The sequence below is a fragment of the Adiantum capillus-veneris genome, chromosome 1 (assembly GCF_014529385.1).
Source record: "Adiantum capillus-veneris isolate H3 chromosome 1, ASM1452938v2, whole genome shotgun sequence".
In the NCBI taxonomy this organism is placed as follows: Eukaryota; Viridiplantae; Streptophyta; class Polypodiopsida; order Polypodiales; family Pteridaceae; genus Adiantum; species Adiantum capillus-veneris.
In genome coordinates, this window is record NC_140931.1 from 10,238,539 (window position 1) to 10,265,122 (window position 26,584).

Genomic DNA, 26,584 nt, shown 5'->3' on the forward strand with positions numbered 1-26,584 from the left:
TCTAAAGATTGAAAGATGAGAATCAGTCATACGATTGTGGCACCATACATATTACAAATGTTGATATTGTTAAAAAACAGAAGAATGGGCCAACGGAGTGGAGCAGCAGGTACTTCCTCTCTTTTGGAGGGCGCCTAGGAATCGCGACTCTCTGCCGAGATGCATGTGCTCTTCCTGCATTCTCAACATTTTATATGCGAGAACCATCTCTCTCTCTCTCTCTCTCTCTCTCTCTTTTCTGGCTCTTACAGAGTCTAACTCCTAGAAAGCATATCGCTGACGGTACCCAGGGTCTAGCAGCACTCAAATTGTAAGGCGACAGCAGCAGAATTGGAGAAAGGTGTGCTGAAGCCTGAATTTTAGTGAATGTGGGCGGTAAGAAGAGAGAGGAGAGAGAAGCCAGGCATTCCGACAGGCGGATATTGGCGATGATGGCGTCTGGCATGCCGGCGGACGGGCGGGCGGGGGCGCGAAATGGACGGTACGCATCATAATGCAAGCGTTTTTCACCTGCATTTAACTCGCGCACTTGTGTAGTATGTTCCTGCAGCTATCATGTAGCGATGGTGCACTCCACCCAACCTCTTTCTTCACGGGATGGTCGACCCAGGCCAAGCATTGCAATTTGCAGTGTTGCAGCCTGCACTGTGCAGGCAAGTCTCTCTCTCTCAGCTTTCTCTCTCTCTCCCCTTTTGAATCCGAGCCAGGATTTTCTGTACTTCCCAACGTCTCTAGCCCTAAAGGCTTGCCAGTGACCTCGATTGCTGTAGCCTTTTCGTCCTATTTGAGAGAGAGAGAGAGAGAGAGAGAGAGAGAGAGCAGAGCTTCCTCTGGGCTTTCCTTGACCTTGACTGAAACAGGGATGATGACTGTGGCCTCTCCCTCCGTTTCTCTTCACATGTTGGCGATGGTCTGAGATGCTTAAAATTTGAAACTTGACGCTCCAGTTAAAGATGAAGCTGACAACCCCTGATGATGCACCATGTGCTTCCTGCTCTCTTTCGCAACGGCTGTACTGAACGTTCCCCCTTCCTTGCCCAAGGTACATTCCTGCTTGTCCCCTTCAGAGTTTGACGAGAGAGAGAGAGAGAGAGAGAGAGAGAGAGAGAGAGAGAGAGAGAGAGAGAGAGAGAGAGAGAGAGAGAGAGAGAGAGGTCTTGCCTATGTCTGTAGGTGGATGCATATTACTTCTACCTGGACCTCCCCCTCTTTGCCGCTGAGTGTAATTTTGTGCCGTGGAGTTCTTGCTACAATGGATGACCTTGTTGGCAGCTTATACTTGTGCTCTGACACCATTGGTGGATGTCTCTTTGATTGATGAATCAACTTTCTACCTGAGTTGTGGAAGCTGGCTGCTCCATCAATGGAGTGTAAGAGTGAGAAGGACATACTTTTAATGCCGCTTCTTGATACAAAGGGACATCACGATCCATCTGATGATCAAGCCGATCACAGAAGTCTTGGAGCTAGCTCAACAGCAAGTTTTGATGGATTCTCCTCAGATACGCTTGGTGATGGGTCGGTGCCAGGCAGCCCTCATCGCAGTACACAATGGGATGGGGATGAGTCCAACCCTAGCATTTCTATCTATTCTTCTCCTCTACCTTGGCTTGACTCGTCAAGAGAGATTCCTGGTGCACTCACGGATGAATTTATTGCCAATCTTGTAAGCAAGAAGAGAACTCCAGAATGGGAGGACAATAGTGCGGTGGACTCAGGCGACAAAGAAGCAGCCAGTAATTTTCAGGGTAAAATTGTTCTCATAGCTATGAGAGGATCAGCCTCTTTTTGGGATGGTCTGTGGATCCTGCTTCTTTCGTTTTCTTAAGTGGCATTTCTAAATGCCATTGATTTGGTCAGCTTGTTTGCGGTTGGATTGTGTTGTCATTTGCTATCTGCTCATATTACCTTGTGCGCTGTAGAGGCAGATATGATTAAGGAACGTTTTGCAAAGCTCTTGCTTGGTGAGGACCTGTCTGGTGGTGGGAAAGGTGTTTCCACAGCCCTAGCAGTTTCAAATGCAATCACCAATCTTTCAGGTAAGTTTAGTCCCTTGGTTTTCAATGTATTATCCAAACGTGGCCATGAACAGAATGGACATGAGTTCGTGATGTTGATGATGAGTGGCTATTTTGCCAGCATCGGTTTTTGGAGAGCTCTGGCAATTGGAGCCCTTGTCAAAAGAGCGGAAACTGCATTGGCATAGAGAGATGGAGCGGCTTCTCTCTGTCAGTGACTACATTGTGGAGTTTGTACCCTCAGCAAAGTCGTTGCCAGATGGTACTAAAATGAGGGTATGTTGATTGATAGGCTGCTTTATCCAGCCAGACCTTGAGGAAAAGGGTCTCTTTGTTGTGCCAGGTTGAGATTCAAATTTTAAGTGTACTCTTTAGGTCATGGATACCAGACCCCGGTTGGATCTTCGTATCTGTCTTCCAGCATTGCTGAAACTGGATGCCATGTTGATTGTAAGAACCCTTACCGTGTGGTAACTGAGCAATGTGTTTTCTTAAGAGCACATGATGGAGGCACCGGATGATTTTTTTAACTCACAGGAGGCTCTGGATAGTTTTGGCATCACAGAGTTTTGGTATATCGATCAAGCTCTTGAAAGATTAGAGAATGATGGAAGCCTTCTTCAAAGGCAAGAGGAACGGTGGTGGCTTCCAAGCCCTAAGGTTCCTATGGGAGGGCTTTCATCTGGGACAAGGAAGCATATGAGACGCCAGAGAGAGTCCATCAGTCAAATTTTGAAAGCCGCATTAGCTGTGAATGCACAAGTGCTTTCTGAAATGAAGGTGCCTTCCACTTATATGGAGTCTCTTCCAAAGGTATCAGCTTGTATTTCCTTTCATGTGTTGCCTTAAATGTAAGATTTGACATGTATCAATTGTGAAAGTTGCTTGTGGTTATCTGCGTGTCTCAACCAACTGTCGTCTGTAGAATGGCAGGTCAAGTTTGGGGGAAGCTTTGTATCGAGTAATTTGTTCGGAGAACTTCTCTCCGAATGCAGTGGTAGCCTCTATTGATCCTGCTCAAGAGCACCACCTTGTGGACCTGGTAAACAGCGTAGAGGCAGCACTTCACATCTGGAAGCGAAAGCTGCAAGCAAAACAGGTGCAAATCGAGCTGAGAGAGGGCCTTCAGGTCAGCGTGGCTTTACGAGGGTTTGCAAAGGATGGTTCATTCAGACTGGAGAAGCGAAAGATGCTTGTGGGCAGGGCTGAGAGTTTGCTGCTGTTGGTTAGGTTAAAATTTCCTGGCTTGCCTCAGTCTATACTGGATGTCCATAAGATACAATACAGTAAGGTATGTGCACCAACCCATATGTTTTGTTTGAAAGTAACCTCAGCCAAGATGCAAGGGTTTCCCTTTTGCAGGATGTTGGTCAGTCCATCTTGGAGAGTTACTCAAGAGTACTGGAAAGCTTGGCTTACAATATCAGATCTCGAATTGATGATGTCCTGTTGGCTGATGACATGACAAGGAGCAGTCAGCCGTCTGCTTCGCTAAGCAGCCCTTGTGTAAGTGGGCTGAATTCTATCGCATCCACGTCCCCTTTTCATGCCTGTGGGGTACCTTCGCCTGGGCGGTTACTACAGAGTAAGGCATTGAATGGACTAATTGGCAAAGCCAACTCCATGGAAGCAACTCAAGATGGTGAGCTCCTCAACAACTCCATCTCTTGGTTGGGATCTTACAAGCACTGGCCTTATTCGGACAAAGTGCACCTTCTGCAGCGATCTCCAAGCGGCCATTGAAGAAGTTTTCATGTGCCTCCAGCTGTGTATAGTATCACGGGTCTGCACTGCATTGTGCCCAAGAGTAAAGCTCCCCTAGTCTTGCATAATGAGTCCTGGGGCTCCAGCTAATTCGACCTGGTAGTGTGCTTTGCTCTTTGTAGATGGGCATTCTGCAGCGTGCCTCTCCCTTTTTGTAAGAATCCCGCTGGCAGTGAGACTCACTTGAATGCTATGTGAGCTCCAGCTTTCTAGTAGCTTAGGGTTAGCACAAATATAAGTTGGGAGTCAGGGGTGGGTGGGAATGTGCTAGGCAAAATAAGCACTGATGGAGCCCTCTTGTCTCAATGTATCATCTCATCACAGATCAGCCGAACAGCCTGATTTTCTGGAAGGAATCGTCTTTTATTGTGCAATAGGCTCTCTCCTAGTGTACAAGGAGCACTGTGCTGATTGTAGCTGTAGATGTGTATTTTATAATGGGAAAGAAGAATGTGGGCTGGCCATATGAGGGGCCTTATCCTCTGCATTGCTTGATGGTTGCTGCAGTATGCACATCGAAAAACGAAGAAAGATGATGCAAAGCTGCAGAAATATATTAAGATAATGAAAAACCTGCTCCCCACACTACCACTAACCCAATGTAGAGCTTATTGGAAGTTCGATCTTTATTCAACGCCGTTTTTCATGTGGGCTTTGGCTTTTTGAGAGGCAAGAACGTCTATAGTATAACATCACAAACATGTTGAGAGAAGAAATACAGTGCCAAGTCGACTGAAATCGATAATTTCCCGGGGATTTTTTGGATACTCTGGCATCTCTAGTTTTTACAGTGAAAGGCTAGATTTTTGTAGGTACCTAAGTCATTTGAAGCACTCGGAAGCAAATGTAACATTTGCAAATTTTGGTTTTCGTCACCATTCCTGTGCTATGCAGGAGCTTTACCATGGCGAGAGATCTATCATTTGAAATTTCCAGCGGTGAAGAAAATAGTGTACTTGGCTTCAGCTGCGCTTATGTACAACATGGCTTAGTATAACGGACCTTGCACAAAGCATTTCGCTCCTCCGCTGTCAATGAACAGCTATTTCGTGTTAGAATATTGTCACATCGTTGACATACGTCTTGTTGGAATGACACAATGAGAGCTGGGCTGGTTGTTGCTGGTAACCGGTACCATCTCTTCATGCACGAATGCGTAGTGGCTGTGCAATGCATTAAAGGGCGTAGGGTTTTAGCTGCAAGTTTGTTGCAAATTGTAGGCCGTCCGATGGTTTGCTGGATGGCTGCCACGTGTCGCAAGGTCTTTAGGGTTGTTTTATCAAGGGTCATTTGACCCATGTGGAATTCCTTTTCGTGCTGCTCCTGGCGGGCCTCCGTCCTTTTTGCTCTGCTTCTGCCAGAGGATGTGGCTCACGCGCAGCGGGTGCTGTCCTTGCAAGAAGACCGCACAGCAGGTATTGTCCTACCACAGCAGGTATTGTCCTACCACAGGACCTAGTTGTTCCATACGTAGCTTTGTTGTTTAATGGTGGGGGGTTTTCAAGGCTCTGGAAGGTGACCGCATTGAAGGGGGTTGCTCTGCAGGCTCAGGCAGCGAGGATGTGGCAGCAAAAGCTTTTCCATGCATGATGCGTTGTTCTGCTCGCTTAATGCTGCAGGCGGGCTTCTCAAGGTCTTTGAAGGCGACCGTGCAGGTTGAGATTACGAGGACTGCTCGTGTTGGTCTTTGTGGTTCACTGCACGTGCTGAATGGAGCACAAGACATGTAATTTCCATGTGGTTGTTGTAGTCTATATGACAGGCCAGAGAGGGCAGAAAAATGCTTTGTAATAAGTTGTTGCTTCGGGTGTTATCGTTATACTGTGTCATGGCAGCAAGTCTGAGAATTTGTTTTGATGTGAGCTTTTGAGCTACATTATCCAGTGCAAGATTCTCTGTTTGTCTTGCTTTGTACAAGCTTTTGAGCTACATCACCTAGTGGAAGATTCTCTCTCTGTTTTGCTTTTGCACATCTGTCCTCAAGTCTCAATCTTTGTTGTCATGTTTGAGCTTTCACCTATCTGTCACTATTCAATTTGTATCTGCCTATATGCTGTAATCTGAAATTTAAATCAGTCGAGCATTTGAAAGTCTGCTGTAGTTTGGTTTGAGGGTTTGTTTCTTTCGTCTCAAAGTACTTGCAACGAGATTTCTTTGCAAATTGTCTTTATCATGGCATCTGATGATGGCGTTGTCGGTGGCGGTGAAGGGAGTGCAAGCAATGCCTCACCCAACGGCGGTGAGAGCATGGGCTTCCCTGAAGGTTGCTTTTCTGACTCGTGCGTTGGTGTTGTGTTACGTTGTCGGTCTTGCTTTGTTCGTGCTTGCGAGTGTTGCAGTTGAAAAAGTTTGTTGCGCTGGTGTTGTTCTCCTGATCCTGCTGCTTGCTTTTTGTTGCGCTTGCAAGTGATGAGCTCGTGATGGTGGTCACGTGTTTGGGTCCAGAAAATTGCAACAGTAGGGGTGCGGGTGCGTGTGTCCTTGCTGGCATTATCGGCAGGTCACGCTACAAGGGGCTGGACCCTCATTGCCCCAGTGTGGGATTGGCATCAGGCCGTGAGCTGCCCTGCGTGGAGCTGCGAGCTGCCATCAGGTAGTTGCTCACCAAGGAGTCGAGAGCAGGCTGAGCTTTATTCACTTGTGTGAATCACCGGCCACGTATGTGTTCTGGCCATCTATTTCAGATGCCTGTAGTGGGCTCTGGTGCCGTACGATTGCGCCCAGGTCAGGGGCTGTTTTGCTGAATCGCTTGGACTGTGCAGGGCCAGGGGTTATTAAGTCTCTTTGAGTTTGTGCACATAGGCAGCAACCCTTTTTGACTGAGGGCTTGTCTCCTTCTTTTGCCATGTAGCCGTGAGCTGCCATCAGGTAGTTGCTCACCCAGGAGCCGAGAGCAGGCTGAGCTTTATTCACTTGTGTGACTCAGCGCCCGCGTACGCGTTCTGGCCATCTATTTCAGATGCCTGCAGTGGGCTCTGGTGCTGTACGATTGCGCCCAGGTCAGGGGCTGTTTTGCTGAATCGCGTGGACTGTGCAGGGCCAGGGTTATTAAGCCTCTTTGAGTTTGTGCACATAGGCAGCAGCCCTTTTTGACTGAGGGCTTGTCTCCTTCTTTTGCCATGTATTTTGGTTGTGGAGTTGTGTCGAGCTAGACATTTACTGGATGTGTTTGGCTTACGCTTTGAGACCCGGAGTTGGGTCCGAGGTTCAAGGGATTGTGGATCCCTCTCTCTATTTTGGTACTTGGCTATCATTCAGGTGTTACCGGCCATTGTAGTCCCGGCCATAGTGTTGCTCTTGGGTTCGAGAAGCTCTCGTGTGTTGATCATTGTTGGAGTATTGTGGGTTCCCCGTTGTATCAGACCAGGGGCGGTAATGTGTCTTCACCTTCAGCAGGCCCTGCTCCATCCCATCGAGTACCTCGCTAGGGGGCTCCTTATCAAGGAACTTAGGTATTCCTAATCGCCATCCATGACTTCGATGGCTGGTGCGTTCAACGTTGCTTGTGAGCATAAGGTCGCAATACAATAACATGAGTATCACAACAAATCTGGCCTTGACCTCCCAAGTTGCTCATTTACTGTCATGCTTGAAACCAAACTTGGCTTGTACCATGTTACGTCCTTGAATTTTGTGTGGCTCTCTAGCTCAGGCTCCACTCATTCGTGCCATCTTGACCATAGAGTAGATCGTCCACTGTAGTGCAGGACGGCTCAGGTAAAGGCACAACCAGCCCTTTGGTTGCATCATGTCTGGCCAGTCAAGCGAGGTCTGGGGGCTCAATGTCCTAAAAAAAAAATCAGTCCAAACTTTGCTCCATGCTTGTCATTGAATGGACAGTTCTCCTGTGTATCAAGTGAGTACAATGATTGTGACTAGGTCACCGGTTCTTACTAACCACTGCTCATCTGCCCAAACCATCTGCCCAAACTGTCCGCTGGTTCACGGGACGCCTCAGTCGAGGGGAGTTTGACTCCTCCAACCGCACCATACCTGATCTATCGAAGCAGGTTTGAAAAGCCCAGCTCTTGATGGCCAGGATTTGTGAATACTTCACAAATGGGCACCTCATCTCGAGTGCCAAATCCGGAAACTGGTGGTTCATTACATCTTGATCGAAGTACAATTGCACACTCGCCATAATCTGCCCCTGCCTGCCAAGGAGCATGTCTGTTGAGAACAACCCGAAAGGTGTTGCCTCTAGTTTCTTTAACTTTGCATACACCCCAATCGACGACCCTCTGCCTTTGCCAATCATCGCACTAGCATCATGCACACGGAACGGCTGTCTCGTATCCCACAGCCCCAATCTTTTTATGTTCTGGTTATATCTTTTCCGCGCCGCCTCTACTTCCAACAGCTCACAAAGCTCAGTGAGCCCAGCCTTGGGCATCAGTCCTTCATTAGCTTTTGGCTTATGCATGTCTACGTATGCTCGCGTTTCCCCATCGGTTGAGGGGAGTGAATTAATAGGCTCGACTTGACGCTCTTTATGATCATCCTCGCTTGAGTAGCTCACAATCTTGCCACCTGGCTCGGAGGCCGCCAAATACGTTGCCTCTCGTGCAGAAGCTCATGATGTTATGCATTGTATGAAAAACATTGAGAGACTCTGTTTTCCTGCATGAGAAAATTTCTAAATCTTCTTGTGTGTGTAACCTGGTGAGGGATTTGAAACGTGACAATTTCCAAGATTAAATAACTTGTTTGCTTGCTCATCCAAAAAGAAATCATATTTGGCACAAGCTTGTTCGCATCCTTTCAAGAAGTTCGTTTCCGTGCATCGTTCTCGCTTTCCTTTTATGAGTGTGTTGCTTGCAGGATGTTTTTCACGCCCTCTTTGCTTTGCTCAACTAGTCAATGCTATGGTTCATTGGATGCTTCCTTTTCTTTTCCTCTTGCAGAGCTGCATAGGTTCGTTGAGTCTCCTCCATGCCCTGTAGGCAAACGTTCATCGCATATGGTAGTGTCGAGCTCTGTCGGGTCGCCGCCAAATTCGGGCTTCGAGAAAATCGCAGCTGGGAAGAGGTGTAGGCGTGCCTTGCTTCAAGGAAGCCCTGCTAACGATCCCGTTGACAGTGCAAGTATGGCCGATGCGTACAATCATTCTTTCTGGAACAGTCTTGACGTGTCTACGATGTTCTTCGCTACAACACATTCTTGATTGTTGAGTTCCGTTAAGATGGTGCTCTGTTTTTTTTTTTTTTGCAGGCAAAGGATACTCTCCGCTACGGGAGGAGTGCGCACAAGCACCGTCTTCGTCTCAACAAGAACTTCCTTGGCCAGCTCATGAATTGGGCAAAGCTACAGCCTCATTTTTTGAAGTTGGCCAATCTTCAACCGCTCAGAATGTCGTGGACACCGGCAAGCTACTGGACAAAGGGAAAATCTTGTTAGTCAAGGAAACCTTGCCACTATTCATGATTAGCGATATAGATGAGTATAGTAAAGCTTTCTCCATAGAGGGGAAAATCTTGAATTGGTATGGCACATACCGTTCTATCTCCCCTCGGCAAAAGAAAAATGCACGTTACTTCAAGTTCGACATCGTCGATGCCGACTGCATTGACACGATCACGGTTGTCCTTGTGGATCCCTTCATTGAGACCTACACCAAGGAGCTCAAGATGGGCTTGTTCATAAGGATTGACTGTCCTCTTGTGAGGGCTAAAACCATAACGATGTTGGGTCAGCTTTGTTCTCCTTGCATGTTGGTGCGTCGACAACCATTCGACCTTGTGACCCATTCCCTGTTGCTTTAGCTCTCTATTCTGAGACCAAGATAAGCACATTTATTGCTGACGCTGCAATTTCTGAGACTACTAGCCCACGTCCGCCCTTGGCGACACTAGCGTTTGTTATCTTGCAAAGTCGTAATTTCCATCAGAGAATTGACACTACATTTGGGGATTTGGTTGTTGCTGATGGCCCGATCCCAGACAACAAAGCAGTTGTACATATTAGAAGCATTGGCTTTAGCGTTTCTTTCTTTCGATATTGACAAACCTTTTATCATATGTAGGTCAGCTTTGTCAACTCTCGAAAGCATGACTATGATCGAGTCATGGCCCAGATGGCTAGGGAGGACATTGTTATGTTTGTGGCTAGGAATATTGGCCTCTTTGTTGGCAAGGTGCACACATTGTCTGTTCTGGACGTCACAACTTTGGCCCCGTGCGAGGACCACGCTTGAAGGAAGAGTTGACCACAACATTTCATAGACAATGTGAGATTCTTGGCTACAATAGAGAGGTGACTTTGCATGGTCTGCACTCAATCGCATAAAGACATCTTTAGTGGTCTTCACACGTTTGTTTCTTTTGTAGGTTGTGGGGACTTTGCGCTTGGTGAACTTCAATAGAGCTCTCTTGCATTCCCAATGCTCAGTTTGTGACTCGCCGAAGGTGAAGAAGGTTGAAGGCCGATTGTGTTGTTCTCTTTGCGATAAAGATCACGTCATCAACACGACTCTCAAGCTGGAGGCACAGATCCGTAGTAGCGTTGACAGACGTGTTATGGCGGTCCAAGTGTCAGGATCTATGGTGGATTGTCTTCTGGGCTTGCCAACGAGCTTCAAGGAGGTGTACATGGAGAGCATTCCAGAGGCGAGGGATATTTTATCGACATCTGTTGTCGTGGGTGTGTTCAAAATTGGCACAAATGGGTCTATGATATCTTTCACTCCTCTGTTGGAAACCTATATACTTTGAGAGCATTGATTTCCAGCCTTTCACCACGAATAACTATGCTTCCTTACCTAGACCCCTCTACAATAGACGAACTAAATTTTGGCTTGTCCATTGTACATCGCATTCCATAAGAAAATCGTATCTTGCTTTTGAGCCTTGTTGCCGTCGTGTCTCTCCATAACTTGCTCTCTAATCTTCCTTCCTCTCCATCTTTTCAACCTTCCAAAGCACAGACTCTCTCTCTCTCTCTCTCTCTCTCTCTCTCTCTCTCTCTCTCTCTCTCTCTCTAACACACACACAAACAAAAACACAAGGTGACTTAATATTTATAATCTTTGCGTGTCTTTCCAATGACTCACTTGGCCGAACACGATGCCGATACCGTTTTTGCGGCGAACAATTCAGACATCTTCCTTGCGCTACACCATCTCCAAAACTCAACAGGCGCACCGCATGACCTTAAATCAAATTTGCTCAACGACTTGTTTGAGAGCTTCTTGCTTGAAAGACATGCTGTCTCGGGTGCTTGCCTCTTCTTTCGTATTGATGGGGCCACTAGCGCAATAACGGTCACAAAATTCTCATCTTTGTATTCAACATGCGCCAACTCACTTGCTCTTAGCCTTGACGTGTTAACGGCCTTCGCTCGCTTTACGACTTGTAGGTTAAAGGTGTATTTAAAAAGAAATGGAAGCGTGAGAAGAATCATTGGGGATGGCATTGAAACCATTTTTTGTAAAGGGCATTCTGCTTTCCGAAACAAGCAATGGCATCCCATACCTTCGCACCTTCACAACGTGCTCAAGCCATGCACATGTTGTATGGAAAGAAGATTAGGTGGCCACTTTGCATAGGCTATGCTTGTTGCATGAGGATTTGCTTGATGCTGAGGAGGTCCGCATGTTCCAAGCCAAGCGCACACACACACACGTTGCACACAACCCAGGCCGTGAAATGCAAGCTTTCACGCATGAAGAACGAAAAGGGCCTGGTCACTGGTGCTCAAATACGACGCACCCATGCTAGGTTGAGCAAGCCGATTAAGAAATACAACAAAAGCATCAAGGACAAGCCCATTACACCCTGCAGAAAATGTGGACGCTTGCTATTCTGCCGCCAGCTAACACGTCAGCTTCTACCTCTAGTTGCGGAATCCACGTCAAGAAAGTGAAGACGCTATGGGGATGTGTATGTCTATAGCCAGTGCAAGAAACACTCGACAAGCGATAGCAATCACCTGTGGGGCTTGCAAGAGACAGGGTTCAATCTTGCGCTTCCCTTTGTGTTAGATCCAAAACCCCGTAGAGGCACGCTTGGTCTCCATTCGTATCCCCTTCGCCAAGATACGTGAACTGATGTACGAAGGTGAATATAGGCTTAGAGGTAGCGTTGTCAATGTGCTTGCCAACTTGGAGAAGAGCCAGGCTGTCCTGCCTCGCTTCATTGAGAATGAGGCTTCTGTCCTTGTGGGGATCAAACGGAAGCTCGAATATGATAGATGTTACCTAAGCGGTGTTGTGCGACCCCTGCTCACAATGCGTGCAACCACTACGCTATTGTCCACACCACTCTACACGAGAGAAGGTGTCATAATCAACGACAAGTGGCTTGCACACCTTTCTAGTCTAAGTATCCCTCCTATGAATACCCTTGACGCCAATACGCATGATGTTGAGCTTGAGGATGAACAAACTGATGTCATGTTTCATGGGGTCACAAGTGTGGCAGAGGTTGTCGATAATAGTGGCAAGATTCTTCATGTAGCACCTTGCGAGGGCAATTCACGGTTGAGCATCTTCACGAATGAGTATTGCGAAGAATTGAGCTTCCCAACTCTTTTCTTCGGGTCCCCTATAAGATATAGAGAGGCCGCAAGCAAAGATTATCAAACGAATGCAAAGTGGGAGCTCCTGATCGTTGACAGAAGATTCGCCCTGGACATCGAAAATTTATTTTTCAAGTCTATCAAAATCATGTCACAACAAGTTGCTTCCTCTGTTTGGGTGCGAATGCGCAAGGGAAAGCTAGCAGGTACAACTCTGACTGCAAGGCAAGTTGTACAAGACACAAACATAGAGAGGCTTCTCAACTCAAGATTAGGCTTCAAAGACTTCGAGGCACTACGCACATCCCCTGACTACAAGGAAAAGATGAAAAAAAATGTCTTTGCAATGATCCGACAACTTGGACCGCCCACATTTTTTGTCACGTTCTCCTTCGCAGAGCGAAGATGGAAAGAGCTTCTTGCTGCACTAGAGAAGTTAGTCCCGCTAAGCCAAGAGCCCGAGGAGAGCCTGAGATCATACCAATGTCGCCTCATTCGTGCCGATCCCATTACAATTGCTCGTTTCTACGTCAATAGGTTCAACACAATGAAACGGTTGTTGCGGACCGATTCCTCTATACGTTCCAAAGTCGCGGTAGCCAACATGATCATGGTTTGTTGTGGCTAGAAAATGCTCCATCACTCACAACGTACTCAGATCAAAATATTGTAATGTTTATAGATACCCACATTAGCATAGATGGATCCATCTTGCCCAATGACCTTTCTGAAGCTTACAAGCACAAGCACCATAAGACTTGCAAAAGAAGAGCAAAAGTTGCCGTTTTGGATTTCCACGTTTGCCCATGCCATTCACAACTATTATCCGGCAAGGAATACTTGAGGCGAACATAGCTAGACAAGGTAAGCTTTACTTGCAACAAGTTGGAAGACAACTCAGCCAAATTGATCTACAAAATCCGTCCACATTAGAAGAATGGCTAGAACAAGTACAACTCTCCATGGAACAGTGCATTGCAAGCAACTATCTCGGGACCCACTATTTTTCTCAAGTGCAAACCAAGCGATATATTCACGAAAAACTTCAATAAGTCAATAGCTTCACTTTGGAATGTAAACACAGATATACAATTCGTGCTAAACGCACATGGAGTTGCGAGCTATTGCACCTCATACATGACAAAAATGGACAATACATTAATAGGAGCAATCAAGGCACAGCTTGATCACTGTGTCGCAAACAATGCAACAACATTGGAGAGACTACGAAAAGTTGGTAGCACAATCCTTAACACACAGCAAATTAGTTCACAACAAGCTGCTTACATATGTCTCTCGCTTCCGTTGCATAGCTTCTCTAGAGAATTCATATACATAAATACTAATCAACCTGAAGAACGTGCTCTCGTTCTCAAAAAAAAGAACACCTTGCAAAAAATGCACCCCGACACGACAGATATCTTCTTTGCCTCTATCATCGACAAATATGCCTCCAGACCACACTCATTCTTTCCCATGTGCTTGGCCCAGTTCGCTTCCACAACCAAAAATCCCTCCAAGCCTGACACGTTGCTGCAGAGGGTACGCATCATACGCTACGTTATATACAATAAAGCCAAAGACCCTGACAACCACTACAGAGAACAATGCCTTCTCTTCTTGCCATGGTCAAGCAATGAGTATGAGCACCTGCTCGAAGGTTCGTCTTGGATCGATGTCTACACTTCGAACATTGAGACGGTGAAAAACAATGAATCACAGTTCGTTGTCGAAACAGCTCCACTGGACACGTTCGCAACAGCCATCACAACCTCACACAACACAAGAAGTGTAAGCGCCTTGAACGATTCCGACAATGCCAACGTGATGATCAACACCCCATCAAAGCAACCGGCGAAGAAACCATTTGCTTTGCATTTTTCCAAACATATTGGCATGACCAATGAGGATTTCCACGCATCAATAAAGAAGCTAAACCCACAACAGCGACTCATCCTCGATGATGTCATGCTCAAAAAAGGAATAGCGCCGTTAGAAAAGATACATCTTTTCTTCACAGGTGGAGCAGGCACTGGAAAAACATTCACGTTGCTCTTGCTAGCCGAAGCCTTCATTCGTTTCTACACACATAAGTCAGGCCACAATCCTGACTTTCCTAAGGCACTCCTAGTGGCATATACAGGCAAGGCAACATTCAACATTGGTGGCACAACTATACACTCAGCTTTACATTTGCCTTTGATAACTACGACACACACAAGCCTCGGAGCACAAAAGCTAGATGAAGTTTCCTTGATAGGATCAAGTGTCTTCTCATTGGCTGACTCACGTCTTCGTGCCATCAAGAGAAAACACGACCAGCCTTTTGGTGGCCTTGATGTCATACTCTGTGGTGACCTCTTCCAAGATAGCCCAGTCAAAGATTCTTGGATATTCACAAGCAACCAACCTCTTCTAGAGGCGGTTGCACCTTCGTACTGGCATGAATTCCTTAAGTGCTACGAACTAACGACGACAATGAGAAAAACCGATGGACAGTTTATAGAGGTGCTCAACCGAATGAGAATTGGCTCACACACCAGCAACGACCTTGCATACATTAACAGCTCCTTTCACAAAGAGTTGCCTGCTGACATAACCATATCACACCTATTCTACTCTAACAAGGCAAAGGATGAACACAATAAAAAGGTCTTCGCACAATTGCCCGGTGAGCCACACATATTCATAGCGATTGACAAGCGTGTCGCTTCATGCAGCAAAACAATAGCAATTCCATTGGATGCCAGACAAACTGCGGGTCTCCAAGCAACATTGCGTCTGAAGCCAGGCCTAGTGGTCGAGCTATGCGCTGGAAATCTGGACATTCTCGACGGCCTCGTCAACGGTGCAGAAGGCGTCTACAAGCTCTACACTACATTCTCTGACACGACATGCCTCTAGATTCATTTCACCAACCCTAGCATAGGGCAAAAACAAAGGTATGACCACCGTCATCTTGGCAACCCACTCACAATGCCTAATTGGACGCCAATTCTGCGCATCGCACGTGAATTTCAAATTGGCAAGAACTACTTCAACACCCTCACACGCAAGCAATTCCCAGTTTAGCCTGCCGCATCCCGCACAATTCACCGATCACAAGGGCTTACACTCAACACACTGGCTTTCAACCCCAAAGGAATCAGATCTCACGGCCTCGCGTACACTGCTCTCACACGAATTCGTGACACTGCAAAGCTATATTTGATAGAGAGCTTGCTACCCTGCAACATTCACACCGATGCATCTGTCCTCAAAGAACTCCACTGGTTGAGAACAAAAGCAGCTTATTCCCCCATCAAAAGTAGCTGCATCTACACCAAGATACAGATTACATTGTGCAATCACTAAACGTCGTCTCCCTCGGAAAGCATGCAAACGATATCATCCACGACAAAAGCCTAATGGCCTCCGACATCCTCTGCCTGCAAGAGATTCGACAACATACGACAACCATTCCAGGCTTCCACAGCATATCCTCAACACAACTACACGACATCTCCATTCTCCATAAAAGAACCTAATACCTACACATATACGCATCTGCATAAATCAAACAGTTGAAACGATCCATGCAACTTTCCACTGCACCAACAAGTGCCTAGTGACAGTCATTTCACTCTACAGGGCACCGAGATCATCGTTCCCACGCTTCCTGCATAGCATCTCCAATCTTCCTGATTCAGTCCGCACCATGCGACCACTAATCATAATGGGAGATTTCAACATTGACGCGCTTCAGGAAACCAACAAATATAGAACCCTTTCCAACCTCGTTCTCCAACATGGTTTCCACCAATTGATACACCATCCAACCACAATACACAACTCTATACTAGACCACGTATGGGTTAGCAATGACCTACCACAAACCACATCTGGCACTAACTATAACTACTGGTCCGACCACTCCACTACATACCTCCTCATCGCCAAAAACTAACCTTCCCTTGCTTTCTGCAGGCCATTGTGAGTCCTCACCTTGTTATACATGTGTGACCAATGTTCTCTAACATCTCAAATGTCACGCCAAGGGCTAGAGGGAAGGGCCCGACCTAAGGGAGACAAGGACTTAGGCCAAGGGCCGGATTGAAGGTGTGGATAGGGGATCTGTTTAGAGAAAAGGGCCATGGGCTCTCCTATAATAGGTTGGCTGAGAGTAGGATCCAACATTCAGTCTCCCCTCGGCCTTTCACTGGTATGGGAAGACTGTCTGTAACTGTTTGGGGGAAAGTACCTCACTCTTACTGCTGCTATTCATCCTGCGTTGGATGGGCAGCTTACACGTCTTCTTTGCTCAAGGATCTGATAAGGGCATAGTTAGCACAATGCATTCTGAATGGACGGTTCTCTCCCTATTCTAGCATTTGCTTCAAGTGTGGCAAGCGACCTTGATAGCACTCACGGATACTCATTGTATCATATGCGTGAAAATTCTCATGTTGCTACCATAAAAAGACCCTCCAAGGTAGTGTATCTCCTAATGTTGAATGCGCGTCCTTCAAATGCGACTTAACACTAGGTTGGTAACCTAACAGGACATAAAAGTTCCTTTGAGGGTTTTGAAAAAAACTTCCAAAACCATAGTGGATCCACTCATTTTGGAAAATCCTTTCTTGAGCTTATGGTTCAAGGACTACTACATATGGAAAAACTTGTAAAATTTCTCATTGCTTGGTCACAACAAACCTCCAAAGTTGATGGACCATTTAGTTTTGCCCAAAACAACCATTTCTTATGGTTGATTGCATATAAATGAGACTAGGGATTTTTATAGGACATGATATAAAATTCCACGTTACCTTCAATGGGTTGGTGATCAAAATATATGGTTTCCTTTTCCTCACTTTTTGGCCTGCAGAAGGGCATAGGGTTTTAGATGCAAGTTTGTTGCAAACTGTAGGCCGTCCGATGGTTTGTTGGATGGCTTCCATGTGTCACAAAGCCTTTAGGGTTGTTTTATCAAGGGTCATTTGACCCATGTGGAATCTCTTTCCGTGCTGCTCCTGGAGGGCCTCGGTCCTTTCTGCTCTGCTCCTGCCAGAGGATGTGGCGCGCGCGCAGCAGGTGCTGTCCTTGCGAGAAGACCGCTGCACAGCAGGTATTGTCCTACCACAGGACCTAGTTGTTTCATACGCAGCTTTGTTGTTTAATGGCGGGGGATTTTCAACGCTCTGGAAGGTGACCGCATTGAAGGGGGTTGCTTTGCAGGCTTAGGCGGCGAGGACGTGGCAACGAAAGCTTTTCCATGCGCTGTTCTGCTCATTTAATGCCGTAGACGGCGGGATTCTCAAGGTCTTTGAAGGCGATCGTGCAGGCTGAGATTACGAGGACTGCTCGTGTTGGTCTTTGTGGTTTAGTGCACGTGCTGAATGGATCACAAGACAATGAGGACATGTAATTTCCATGTGGTTGTTGTAGCCTATATGATAGGCGAGAAAGGGCAGAAAAATGCTTTGTAATATGTTCTTGCTTCGGGTGTTATCATTATACTGTGTCATGGCAGCAAGTCTGAGAATTTGTTTTGATGTGTGAGCTTTTGAGCTACATTATCCAATGCAAGATTCTCTGTTTGTCCTGCTTTGTACAAGATTTTGAGCTACATTACCTAGTGGAAGATTCTCTCTCTGTTTTGCTTTTGCACATGTGTCCTCAAGTCTCAGTTCTTGCTTCGAGTGTTATCATTATACTGTGTCATGGTAGCAAGTCTGAGAATTTGTTTTGATGTATGAGCTTTTGAACTACATTATCCAGTGCAAGATTCTCTGTTCATGTTTAAGCGTTCACCTATCTGTCACTATTCAATTTGTATTTGCTTATATGCTGTAATCGCAAATTTAAATCAGCCGAGCATTTGAAAGTCCGCTGTAGATTGGTTTGACGGTTTGTTTCTTGTGTCTCAAAGTACTTGCAACGACATTTCTTTGCAAATCATCTTTCTCATGGCATCTGATGATGGCGTTGTCGGTGGCGGTGAAGGGAGTGCAAGCAATGCCTCGCCCAACGATGGTGAGAGCATGGACTTCTCTGGAGGTTTGCTTTTCTGACCCGTGCGTTGGTGTTGTGTTACGTTGTTGGTCTTGGTTTTTTCGTGCTTGCGAGCATTGCAGTTGAAAAAGTTTGTTGAGCTGGTGTTGTTCTCCTGATCCTGCTGCTTGCTTTTTGTTGCGCTTTCGAGCGATGTGCTCGTGATGGTGGTCACGTGTTTGGGTTCAGAAAAGCGCAACAGTAGGGCAGCGCCCGCATACGGGTTCTGGCCACCTATTTCAGATGCCTGCAGTGGCCTCTGGTACTGTACCATTGTGCCCAGGTCAGGGGCTGTTTTGCTCAATCGCCTGGACTGTGCAGGGCCACGGTGATTAAGTCTCTTTGAGTTCGTGCACATAGGCAGTAGCCCTTTTTGACTGAGGGCTTTTCTCCTTCTTTTGCCATGTATTCTGGTTGTGGACTTGTGTCGAGCTAGATATCTGCTGGATATGTTTGGCTTACGCTTTGAGACCCGGAGCTTGGTCCGAGGTTCAAGGGATTCTGGATCCCTCTCTCTATTTTGGTACTTGGCTATCATTCAGGTGTTGCCGGCTACTGTAGGCTCGGCCATAGTGTTGCTCTCGGGTTCGAGAAGCTCTTGTGTGTTGATCATTGTTGGAGTATTGTGGGTTCCCCATTGTATCAGAGCAGGGGCGGTAATGTGTCTTCACCTTCAGTAGGCTTGCCCAATCCCATCGAGTACCTCGCTAGGGGGCTCCTTGTCAAGAAACTTAGGTATTCCTAATCGCCATCCATGACTTCGATGGCTGGTGCGTTCAACGTTGCTCCTGGTGAGCATAAGGCCGCAATACAATAACACGAGCATCACAACAAATCTGGCCTTGACCTCCCAAGATGCTCATTTACTGTCATGTTTGAAACCAAACTTGGTTCGTACCATGTTACCTCCTTGCATTTTGTCTGCCTCTCCAGCTCATGCTCCACTCGTCCGTGCCATCTTGACCATCGAGCAGATCGTCCACTGTAGTGTAGGCCAGCTTAGGTAAAGGCACAACCAGCCCTTTGGTTGCATCATGTCTGGCCAATCAAGCCAGCTCTGGGGGCTCAATGTCCTAAAAAAAAATTTAGTCCAAACTTTGCTCCATGATTGTCATTGAATGGACAGTTCTCCCGTGTATCAAGTGAGTACAATGATTATGACTAGGACACCAATTCTTACTAATGACTGCTCATTTGCCCAAACCATCTCCACAACATGCTTGGCCGTCCGCTGGTTCACGGGCCGCCTCAGTCGAGGGGAGTTTGACTCCTCCAACCGCACCATACGTGATCTACCGAACCAGGTTTGGAAAGCCCAGCTCTTGATGGCCAAGATTTGTGAATACTTGATGAACATGCACCTCATCTCGAGTGCCAAATCCAAAAACTGGTGGTTCATTACATCTCTATCAAAGTGCAATTGCACACTTGCCATAATCTGCCCCTGCTTGCCAAGGCGCATGTCCGTTGAGAACAACCCGAAAGGTGTTGCCTCTAGTTTCTTTAACTCTGCATACAGCCCACTCAATGACCCTCTGCCTTTGCCAATGATAGCACTAGCATCATGCAAACGCAATAGCTGTCTCGTATCCCACAGCTCCAATCTCTTTATGTTCAGCCGCCTCTACTTCCAACAGCTCACAAAGCTAAGTAAGCCCAGCCTTGGGCATCAGTCCTTCATTAGCTTTTGGCTTATGCATGTCTATGTATGCTCACTTTTCCCCATCGGCTGAGGGGAGTGAATCAACAGGCTCGATGTGACGCTCTTTATGATCATCCTCGCTTGAGTAGCTCGCATTCTTGCTACCTGGCTCGGAGGCCTCCATATACATTGCCTCTGTGCAGAAGCTCATGATGTTATGCATTGTATGAAAAACGTTGGGAGACTCCGTTTTCCTGCATGAGAAAATTTCTAACTCTTCTTGTGTAGGTAACCTAGCGAGGGATTTGAAACGTGACATTTTCCAAGATTAAATAACTTGTTTGCTTGCTCATCCAAAAAGAAATCATATTTGGCGCAAGCTTGTCCGCATCCTTTCAAGAAGTTCGTTTCCGCGCCTCGTTCTCCCTTTTCTTTTACGAGTGTGCTGCTTCCAGGATGTTTTTTACGCCCTCTTTGCTTTGCTCAACTAGTCAATGCTATGGTTAATTGGATGCTTCCTTTTCTTTTCCTCTTGCAGAGCTGCGCAGGTTCGTTGAGTCTCCTCCATGCCTTGCAGCCAAGCAAACGTTCATCGCACATGGTAGTGTCGAGCTCTGCCGGGTCGCCGCAAAATTCAAGCTTCGAGGAAATCGCAGCTGGGAAGAGGTGTAGGCATGCCTTGCTTCAAGGAAGCCCTGCTGACTATCCCGTTGGTAGTGTAGGTATGGCCGATGCGCACAATCATTCTTTCTGGAACAGTCTTGACGTGTCTACGATGTTCTTTGCTACAATGCATTCTTGATTGTTGAGTTCCGTTAAGATGGTACTCTTTTTTTTTTTTGCAGGCAAAGGATACTCTCCGCCAGGGGAGGAGTGCGCACAAGAACCGTCTTCATCTCAACAAGAACTTCCTTGGCCAGCTCATGAATTGGGCAAAGCTACAGCCTCATTTTTTGAAGTTGGCCAATCTTCAGCCGCTCAGAATGTCGTGGACACCGGCAAGCTACTTGACAAAGGGAAAAGCTTGTTAGTCAAGGAAACCTTGCCACTATTCATGATTAGCGATATAGATGAGTATAGTAAAGCTTTCTCCATAGAGGGGAAAATCTTGAATTGGTATGGCACATACCGTTCTATCTCCCCCCGGCAAAAGAAAAATGCACGTTACTTCAAGTTCGACATCGTCGATGCCGACTTTATTGACACGATCACGGTCGTCCTTGTGGATCCCTTCATTGAGACCTACACGAAGGAGCTCAAGATGGGCTTACTCGTAAGGATTGACTGTCCTCTTGTGAGGGCTAAAACCATAACGATGTTGGGTCAGCTTTGTTCTCCTTGCATGTCGGTGCGTCGACAACCATTCGACCTTGTGACCCATTCCCTGTTGCTTTAGCTTTCTATCCTGAGACCAAGATAAGCACATTTATTGCTGACACTGCAATTCCTGAGACTACTAGCCCACGTCCGTCCTTGGCGACACTGGCGTTTGTTGTCTTGCAAAGTTGTAATTTCCATCAGAGAATTGGCACTACATTTGGAGATTTGGTTGTTGCTGATGGCCCGACCCTAGACGACAAAGCAGTTGTACGTATCAGAAGCATTGGCTTCTACGTTTCTTTCTTTCGATATTGACAAACCTTTTGCCATATGTAGGTCAGCTTTGTCAACTCTCGAAAGCATGACTATGATCGGGTCATGGCCCAGATGGCTAGGGAGGACATTGTTATGTTTGTGACTAGGAATATTGGCCACTTTGTTGGCAAGGTGCGCACATTGTCTGTTCTGGACGTCACAACTTTGGCCCCCGTGCGAGGATCACGCTTGAAGGAAGAGTTGACCACAGCATTTCATAGACAGTGTGAGATTCTCGGCTACAATAGAGAGGTGACTTTGCATGGTTTGCACTCAAACGCATAAAGACATCTTTAGCGGTCTTCACACCTTTGTTTCTTTTGTAGGTTGTGGGGACTTTGCGCTTTGTGAACTTCAATAGAGCTCTGTTGCATTCCCAGTGCTCAGTTTGTGACTCGCCGAAGGTGAAGAAGGTTGAAGGCCGATTGTGTTGTTCTCTTTGCGATAAAGATCACGTCATCAACACGACTCTCAGGCTGGAGGCACAGATCCGAAGCAGCATTGACAGACGTGTTGTGGCGGTTCAAGTGTCAGGGTCTATGGTGGATCGTCTTTTGGGCTTGCCAACGAGCTTCAAGGTGGTGTACATGGAGAGCATTTCAGAGGCGAGGGATATTTTATCGACATTTGTTGTCGAGGGTGTGTTTAAAATTGGCACAAATGGGTCTATGATATCTTTCACTCCTCTGTTGGAAACCTAGATACTTTGAGAGCATCGATTTCCATAGCTTTTGGCCTTTCACTAATAAGTATGCTTCCTTACCTAGACCCCTCTACAATCAATGAACTAAATTTTGGCCTGTCCATTGTACATCGCGTTTCATAAGAAAATCGTATCTTGCTTTTGAGCCTTGTTGCCGTGGTGTCTCTCCATAACTCGCTCTCTATTCTTCCTTCCTCTCCATCTTTTCAACCTTCCAAAGCACAGACTCTCTCTCTCTCTCTCTCTCTCTCTCTCTCTCTCTCTCTCTCTAACACACAGACACAAACAAACACACAAGGTGACTTAATATTTACAATCTTTGCGTGTCTTTCCAATGACTCACTTGGCCGAACACGATGTCGATACCGTTTTTGCGGAACAATTTCCGAATAATTCAGACATCTTCCTCGCGCTACACCATCTCCAAAACTCAACAGGCGCACCGCATGACCTTAGATCAAATTTGCTCAATGACTTGTTTGAGAGCTTCTTGCTTGAAAGACATGCTATCCCGGGTGCTTGCCTCTTCTTCCTTACTGACGGGGCCACTAGCACAATGACGGTCACAAAATTCTCATCTTTGTATTCAACATGCGCCAACTCACTTGCTCTTAGCCTCGACGTGTTAACGACCTTTGCTCGCTTTACGACTTGTAGGTTAAAAGTGTATTTGAAAACAAATCGAAGTGTGAGAAGAATCATCTTGGGGATGGCATCGAAACCATTTCTTGTAAAGGGCATTCTACGTTTCGAAACAAGCAATGGCATCACATACCTTCCCACCTTCACAACGTGCTCAAGCCGTGCACATGTTGGATGGAAAGAAGATGAGGTGGCTACTTTGCATAGGCTATGCTTGTTGCATGAGGATTTGCCTGATCTTAGGTGGTCCACATGTTCCAAGCCAAGCACACACACACGTTGCACACAACCCAAGCCGTCAAATGCAAGCTTTCACGCGTGAAGAACGAGAAGGGCTTGGTCACTGGTGCTCAAATACGACGCACCCATGCAAGGTTGAGCAAGCCGATTAAGAAATACATCAAAAGCATCAAGGACAAGCCCATTACACCTTGCGGAAAATGTGGACGCTTGCTATTCCGCCGCCAGCTAACACGTCAGCTTCTACCTCTAGTCGCGGAATCCACTTCAAGAAGGCAAAGACGCTATGGGGATGTGTATGTCTGTAGCCAGTGCAAGAAACACTCGACAAGCGATAGCAATCACCTGTGGAGATTGCAAGAGACAGGGCTCAAACCAGTGCTTCCCTTCGTGTCAGATCTAAACCCCGTAGAGGCACGCTTGGTCTCCATTCGTATCCCCTTCGCCAAGATACGTGAACTGACATATGAAGGTCAGTATGGGCTTAGAGGTAGCGTTGTCAATGTGCTTGCCAACTTGGAGAAGAGCCAAGCTGTCCTGCCTCGCTTCATTGAGGATGAGGCTTCTGTCCTTGTGGACATCAAACGGAAGCTCGAATACGATTGATGTTACCTAAGTGGTGTTGTGCGACCCCTGCTCACAATGCGTGCAACCACTACGCTATTGTCCACACCAGTTTACATGAGAGAAGGTGTTGCGATCAACGACAAGTGGCTTGCACACCTTTCTAGTCTAAGTATGCCTCCTATGAATACCGTTGATGCCAATGCGCATGATGTTGAGCTTGAGGATGAACAGATTGATGTCATGCTTCATGGGGTCACAAGTGCGGCAGAGGTTGTCGATTACTGTGGCAAGATTCTTCATGTTGCACCTTGCGAGGGCAATTCACCATTGGGCATCTTCACGGATGAGTATTGCAAAGAGTTAAGCTTCCCAACTCTTTTCTTCGGGTCCCCTAGAAGATACAGAGAGACCGCAAGCAAAGATTATCAAACGATTTTGCAAAGTGGGAGCTTCTGAACGTTGACAGAAGATTCGCCCTGGACATCGATAATTTATTTTTCAAGTCTATCAAAATCATGTCACAACAAGTTGCTTCCTCTGTTTGGGTGCGAATGCGCAAGGGAAAGCTAGCAGGTACAACTCTAACTGCAAGACAAGTTGTATAAGACACAAACATAGAGAGCCTTCTCAACTCAAGATTAGGCTTCAGAGACTTCGAGGCACTACGCACATCCCCCGACTATAAGGAAAAGATGAAAAAAAATGTCTTCTCAATGATCCGACAACTTGGACCGCCCACATTTTTTGTCACGTTATCCTCCGTAGAGCGAAGATGGAAAGAGCTTCTTGCTGCACTAGAGAAGTTAGTCCCCCTGAGCCAAGAGCCCGAGGAGAGCCTGAGATCATACCAATGTCGCCTCATTCGTGCTGATCCCATTACAACTGCTCGTTTCTACGTCAACAGGTTCAACGCAATGAAACGGTTGTTGCGGATTGATTCCTCTATATGTGGCAAAATACGAGATTTCTTTTTCATCACGGAGTTCCAAAGTCGCGGTATCCAACATGATCATGGTTTGTTGTGGCTAGAAAATGCTCCATCACTCACAACGTACTCAGATCAAGATATTGTAATGTTTATAGATACCCACATTAGCACAGATGGATCCATCTTGCCCAATGACCTTTCTGAAGCTTACAAGCACAAGCACCATAAGACTTGCAAAAGAAGAGCAAAAGTTGCCGTTTTGGATTTCCACGTTTTCCCATGCCATTCACAACTATTATCCGGCAAGGAATACTCGAGGCGAACATAGCTAGACAAGGTAAGCTTTACTTGCAACAAGTTGGAAGACAACTCAGCCAAATTGATTTACAAAATCCGCCCACATTGGAAGAATGGCTAGAACAAGTACAACTCTCCATGGAACAGTACTTGCTTGCATTTCAAGCAACTATCTCGGGGCCCACTATTTTCCTCAAGTGCAAACCAAGCGATATATTCACGAACAACTTCAATAAGTTAATAGCTTCACTTTGGAATGCAAACAGAGATATACAATTCGTGCTAAACGCACATGGAGTTGCGAGCTACTGCACCTCATACATGACAAAAATGGACAATACATTAATAGGAGCAATCAAGGCACAGCTTGATCACTGTGTCGCAAACAATGCAACAACATTGGAGAGACTACGAAAAGTTGGTAGCACAATCCTTAACACACAGCAAATTAGTTCACAACAAGCTTCTTACATATGTCTCTCGCTTCCGTTGCATAGATCCTCTAGAGAATGCATATACATAAATACTAATCAACCTGAATAACGTGCTCTCGTTCTAAAAAAAAAGAACACCTTGCAAAAAATGCACCCCGACATGACAGATATCTTCTCTGCCTCCGTCATCGACAAATATGCCTCCAGACCACACTCATTCTTTCCCATGTGATTGGCCCAGTTCGCTTCCACAACCAAAAATCCCTCCAAGCCTGACACGTTGCTGTGGACGGCACGCATCATACAGTACGTTAGATACAATAAAGCCAAAGACCCTGCTCATCTGCCCAAACCATCTGCCCAAACTGTCCGCTGGTTCACGGGACGCCTCAGTCGAGGGGAGTTTGACTCCTCCAACCGCACCATACCTGATCTATCGAAGCAGGTTTGAAAAGCCCAGCTCTTGATGGCCAGGATTTGTGAATACTTCACAAATGGGCACCTCATCTCGAGTGCCAAATCCGGAAACTGGTGGTTCATTACATCTTGATCGAAGTACAATTGCACACTCGCCATAATCTGCCCCTGCCTGCCAAGGAGCATGTCTGTTGAGAACAACCCGAAAGGTGTTGCCTCTAGTTTCTTTAACTTTGCATACACCCCAATCGACGACCCTCTGCCTTTGCCAATCATCGCACTAGCATCATGCACACGGAACGGCTGTCTCGTATCCCACAGCCCCAATCTTTTTATGTTCTGGTTATATCTTTTCCGCGCCGCCTCTACTTCCAACAGCTCACAAAGCTCAGTGAGCCCAGCCTTGGGCATCAGTCCTTCATTAGCTTTTGGCTTATGCATGTCTACGTATGCTCGCGTTTCCCCATCGGTTGAGGGGAGTGAATTAATAGGCTCGACTTGACGCTCTTTATGATCATCCTCGCTTGAGTAGCTCACAATCTTGCCACCTGGCTCGGAGGCCGCCAAATACGTTGCCTCTCGTGCAGAAGCTCATGATGTTATGCATTGTATGAAAAACATTGAGAGACTCTGTTTTCCTGCATGAGAAAATTTCTAAATCTTCTTGTGTGTGTAACCTGGTGAGGGATTTGAAACGTGACAATTTCCAAGATTAAATAACTTGTTTGCTTGCTCATCCAAAAAGAAATCATA

General features: G+C 46.4%; 4 protein-coding genes and 2 pseudogenes across 5 annotated transcripts; all 6 read left to right on the plus strand.

Moving 5' to 3' along the window:
* The first annotated feature begins 1,173 nt into the window (after positions 1 to 1,173).
* On the plus strand, positions 1,174 to 4,266 carry LOC147464300 (rop guanine nucleotide exchange factor 1-like). Of its 2 annotated transcripts, none has more exons than XM_086513875.1 (7): positions 1,174 to 1,748; positions 1,923 to 2,039; positions 2,140 to 2,294; positions 2,394 to 2,468; positions 2,556 to 2,831; positions 2,944 to 3,309; positions 3,381 to 4,266. In XM_086513875.1, exons 1-7 carry the CDS (start codon positions 1,364 to 1,366, stop codon positions 3,759 to 3,761), a joined length of 1,755 nt encoding a protein of 584 aa, XP_086370001.1. In that variant the 5' UTR covers positions 1,174 to 1,363; the 3' UTR covers positions 3,762 to 4,266. The 2 variants fall into 2 exon arrangements, with proteins under 2 accessions (XP_086370001.1, XP_086370003.1); XM_086513877.1 differs by having other exon boundaries at positions 1,929 to 2,039.
* Positions 4,267 to 4,404: 138 nt separating this feature from the next.
* Positions 4,405 to 7,028, plus strand: LOC147464301 (uncharacterized). Its single transcript, XM_086513883.1, has 5 exons — positions 4,405 to 5,197; positions 5,328 to 5,508; positions 5,918 to 6,045; positions 6,228 to 6,375; positions 6,507 to 7,028. Exons 1-5 carry the CDS (start codon positions 5,080 to 5,082, stop codon positions 6,568 to 6,570), a joined length of 639 nt encoding a protein of 212 aa, XP_086370009.1. The 5' UTR covers positions 4,405 to 5,079; the 3' UTR covers positions 6,571 to 7,028.
* A 1,576-nt stretch (positions 7,029 to 8,604) lies between these two features.
* Positions 8,605 to 10,492, plus strand: LOC147464302 (uncharacterized; annotated as a pseudogene).
* A 6,747-nt stretch (positions 10,493 to 17,239) lies between these two features.
* On the plus strand, positions 17,240 to 18,658 carry LOC147464303 (uncharacterized). The gene is given in 5 exon segments (XM_086524727.1): positions 17,240 to 17,400; positions 17,511 to 17,549; positions 17,552 to 17,696; positions 18,205 to 18,332; positions 18,516 to 18,658. Coding segments are annotated over 5 exon segments (576 nt in total). The 5' UTR covers positions 17,240 to 17,279.
* Positions 18,659 to 20,566: 1,908 nt separating this feature from the next.
* On the plus strand, positions 20,567 to 22,304 carry LOC147464304 (uncharacterized). The gene is made up of 5 exons (XM_086508821.1): positions 20,567 to 20,690; positions 20,814 to 21,290; positions 21,365 to 21,555; positions 21,625 to 21,855; positions 21,930 to 22,304. Exons 1-5 carry the CDS (start codon positions 20,567 to 20,569, stop codon positions 22,302 to 22,304), a joined length of 1,398 nt encoding a protein of 465 aa, XP_086364947.1.
* Positions 22,305 to 22,809: 505 nt separating this feature from the next.
* On the plus strand, positions 22,810 to 23,794 carry LOC147464305 (uncharacterized; annotated as a pseudogene).
* The last annotated feature ends 2,790 nt before the right edge of the window (positions 23,795 to 26,584 follow it).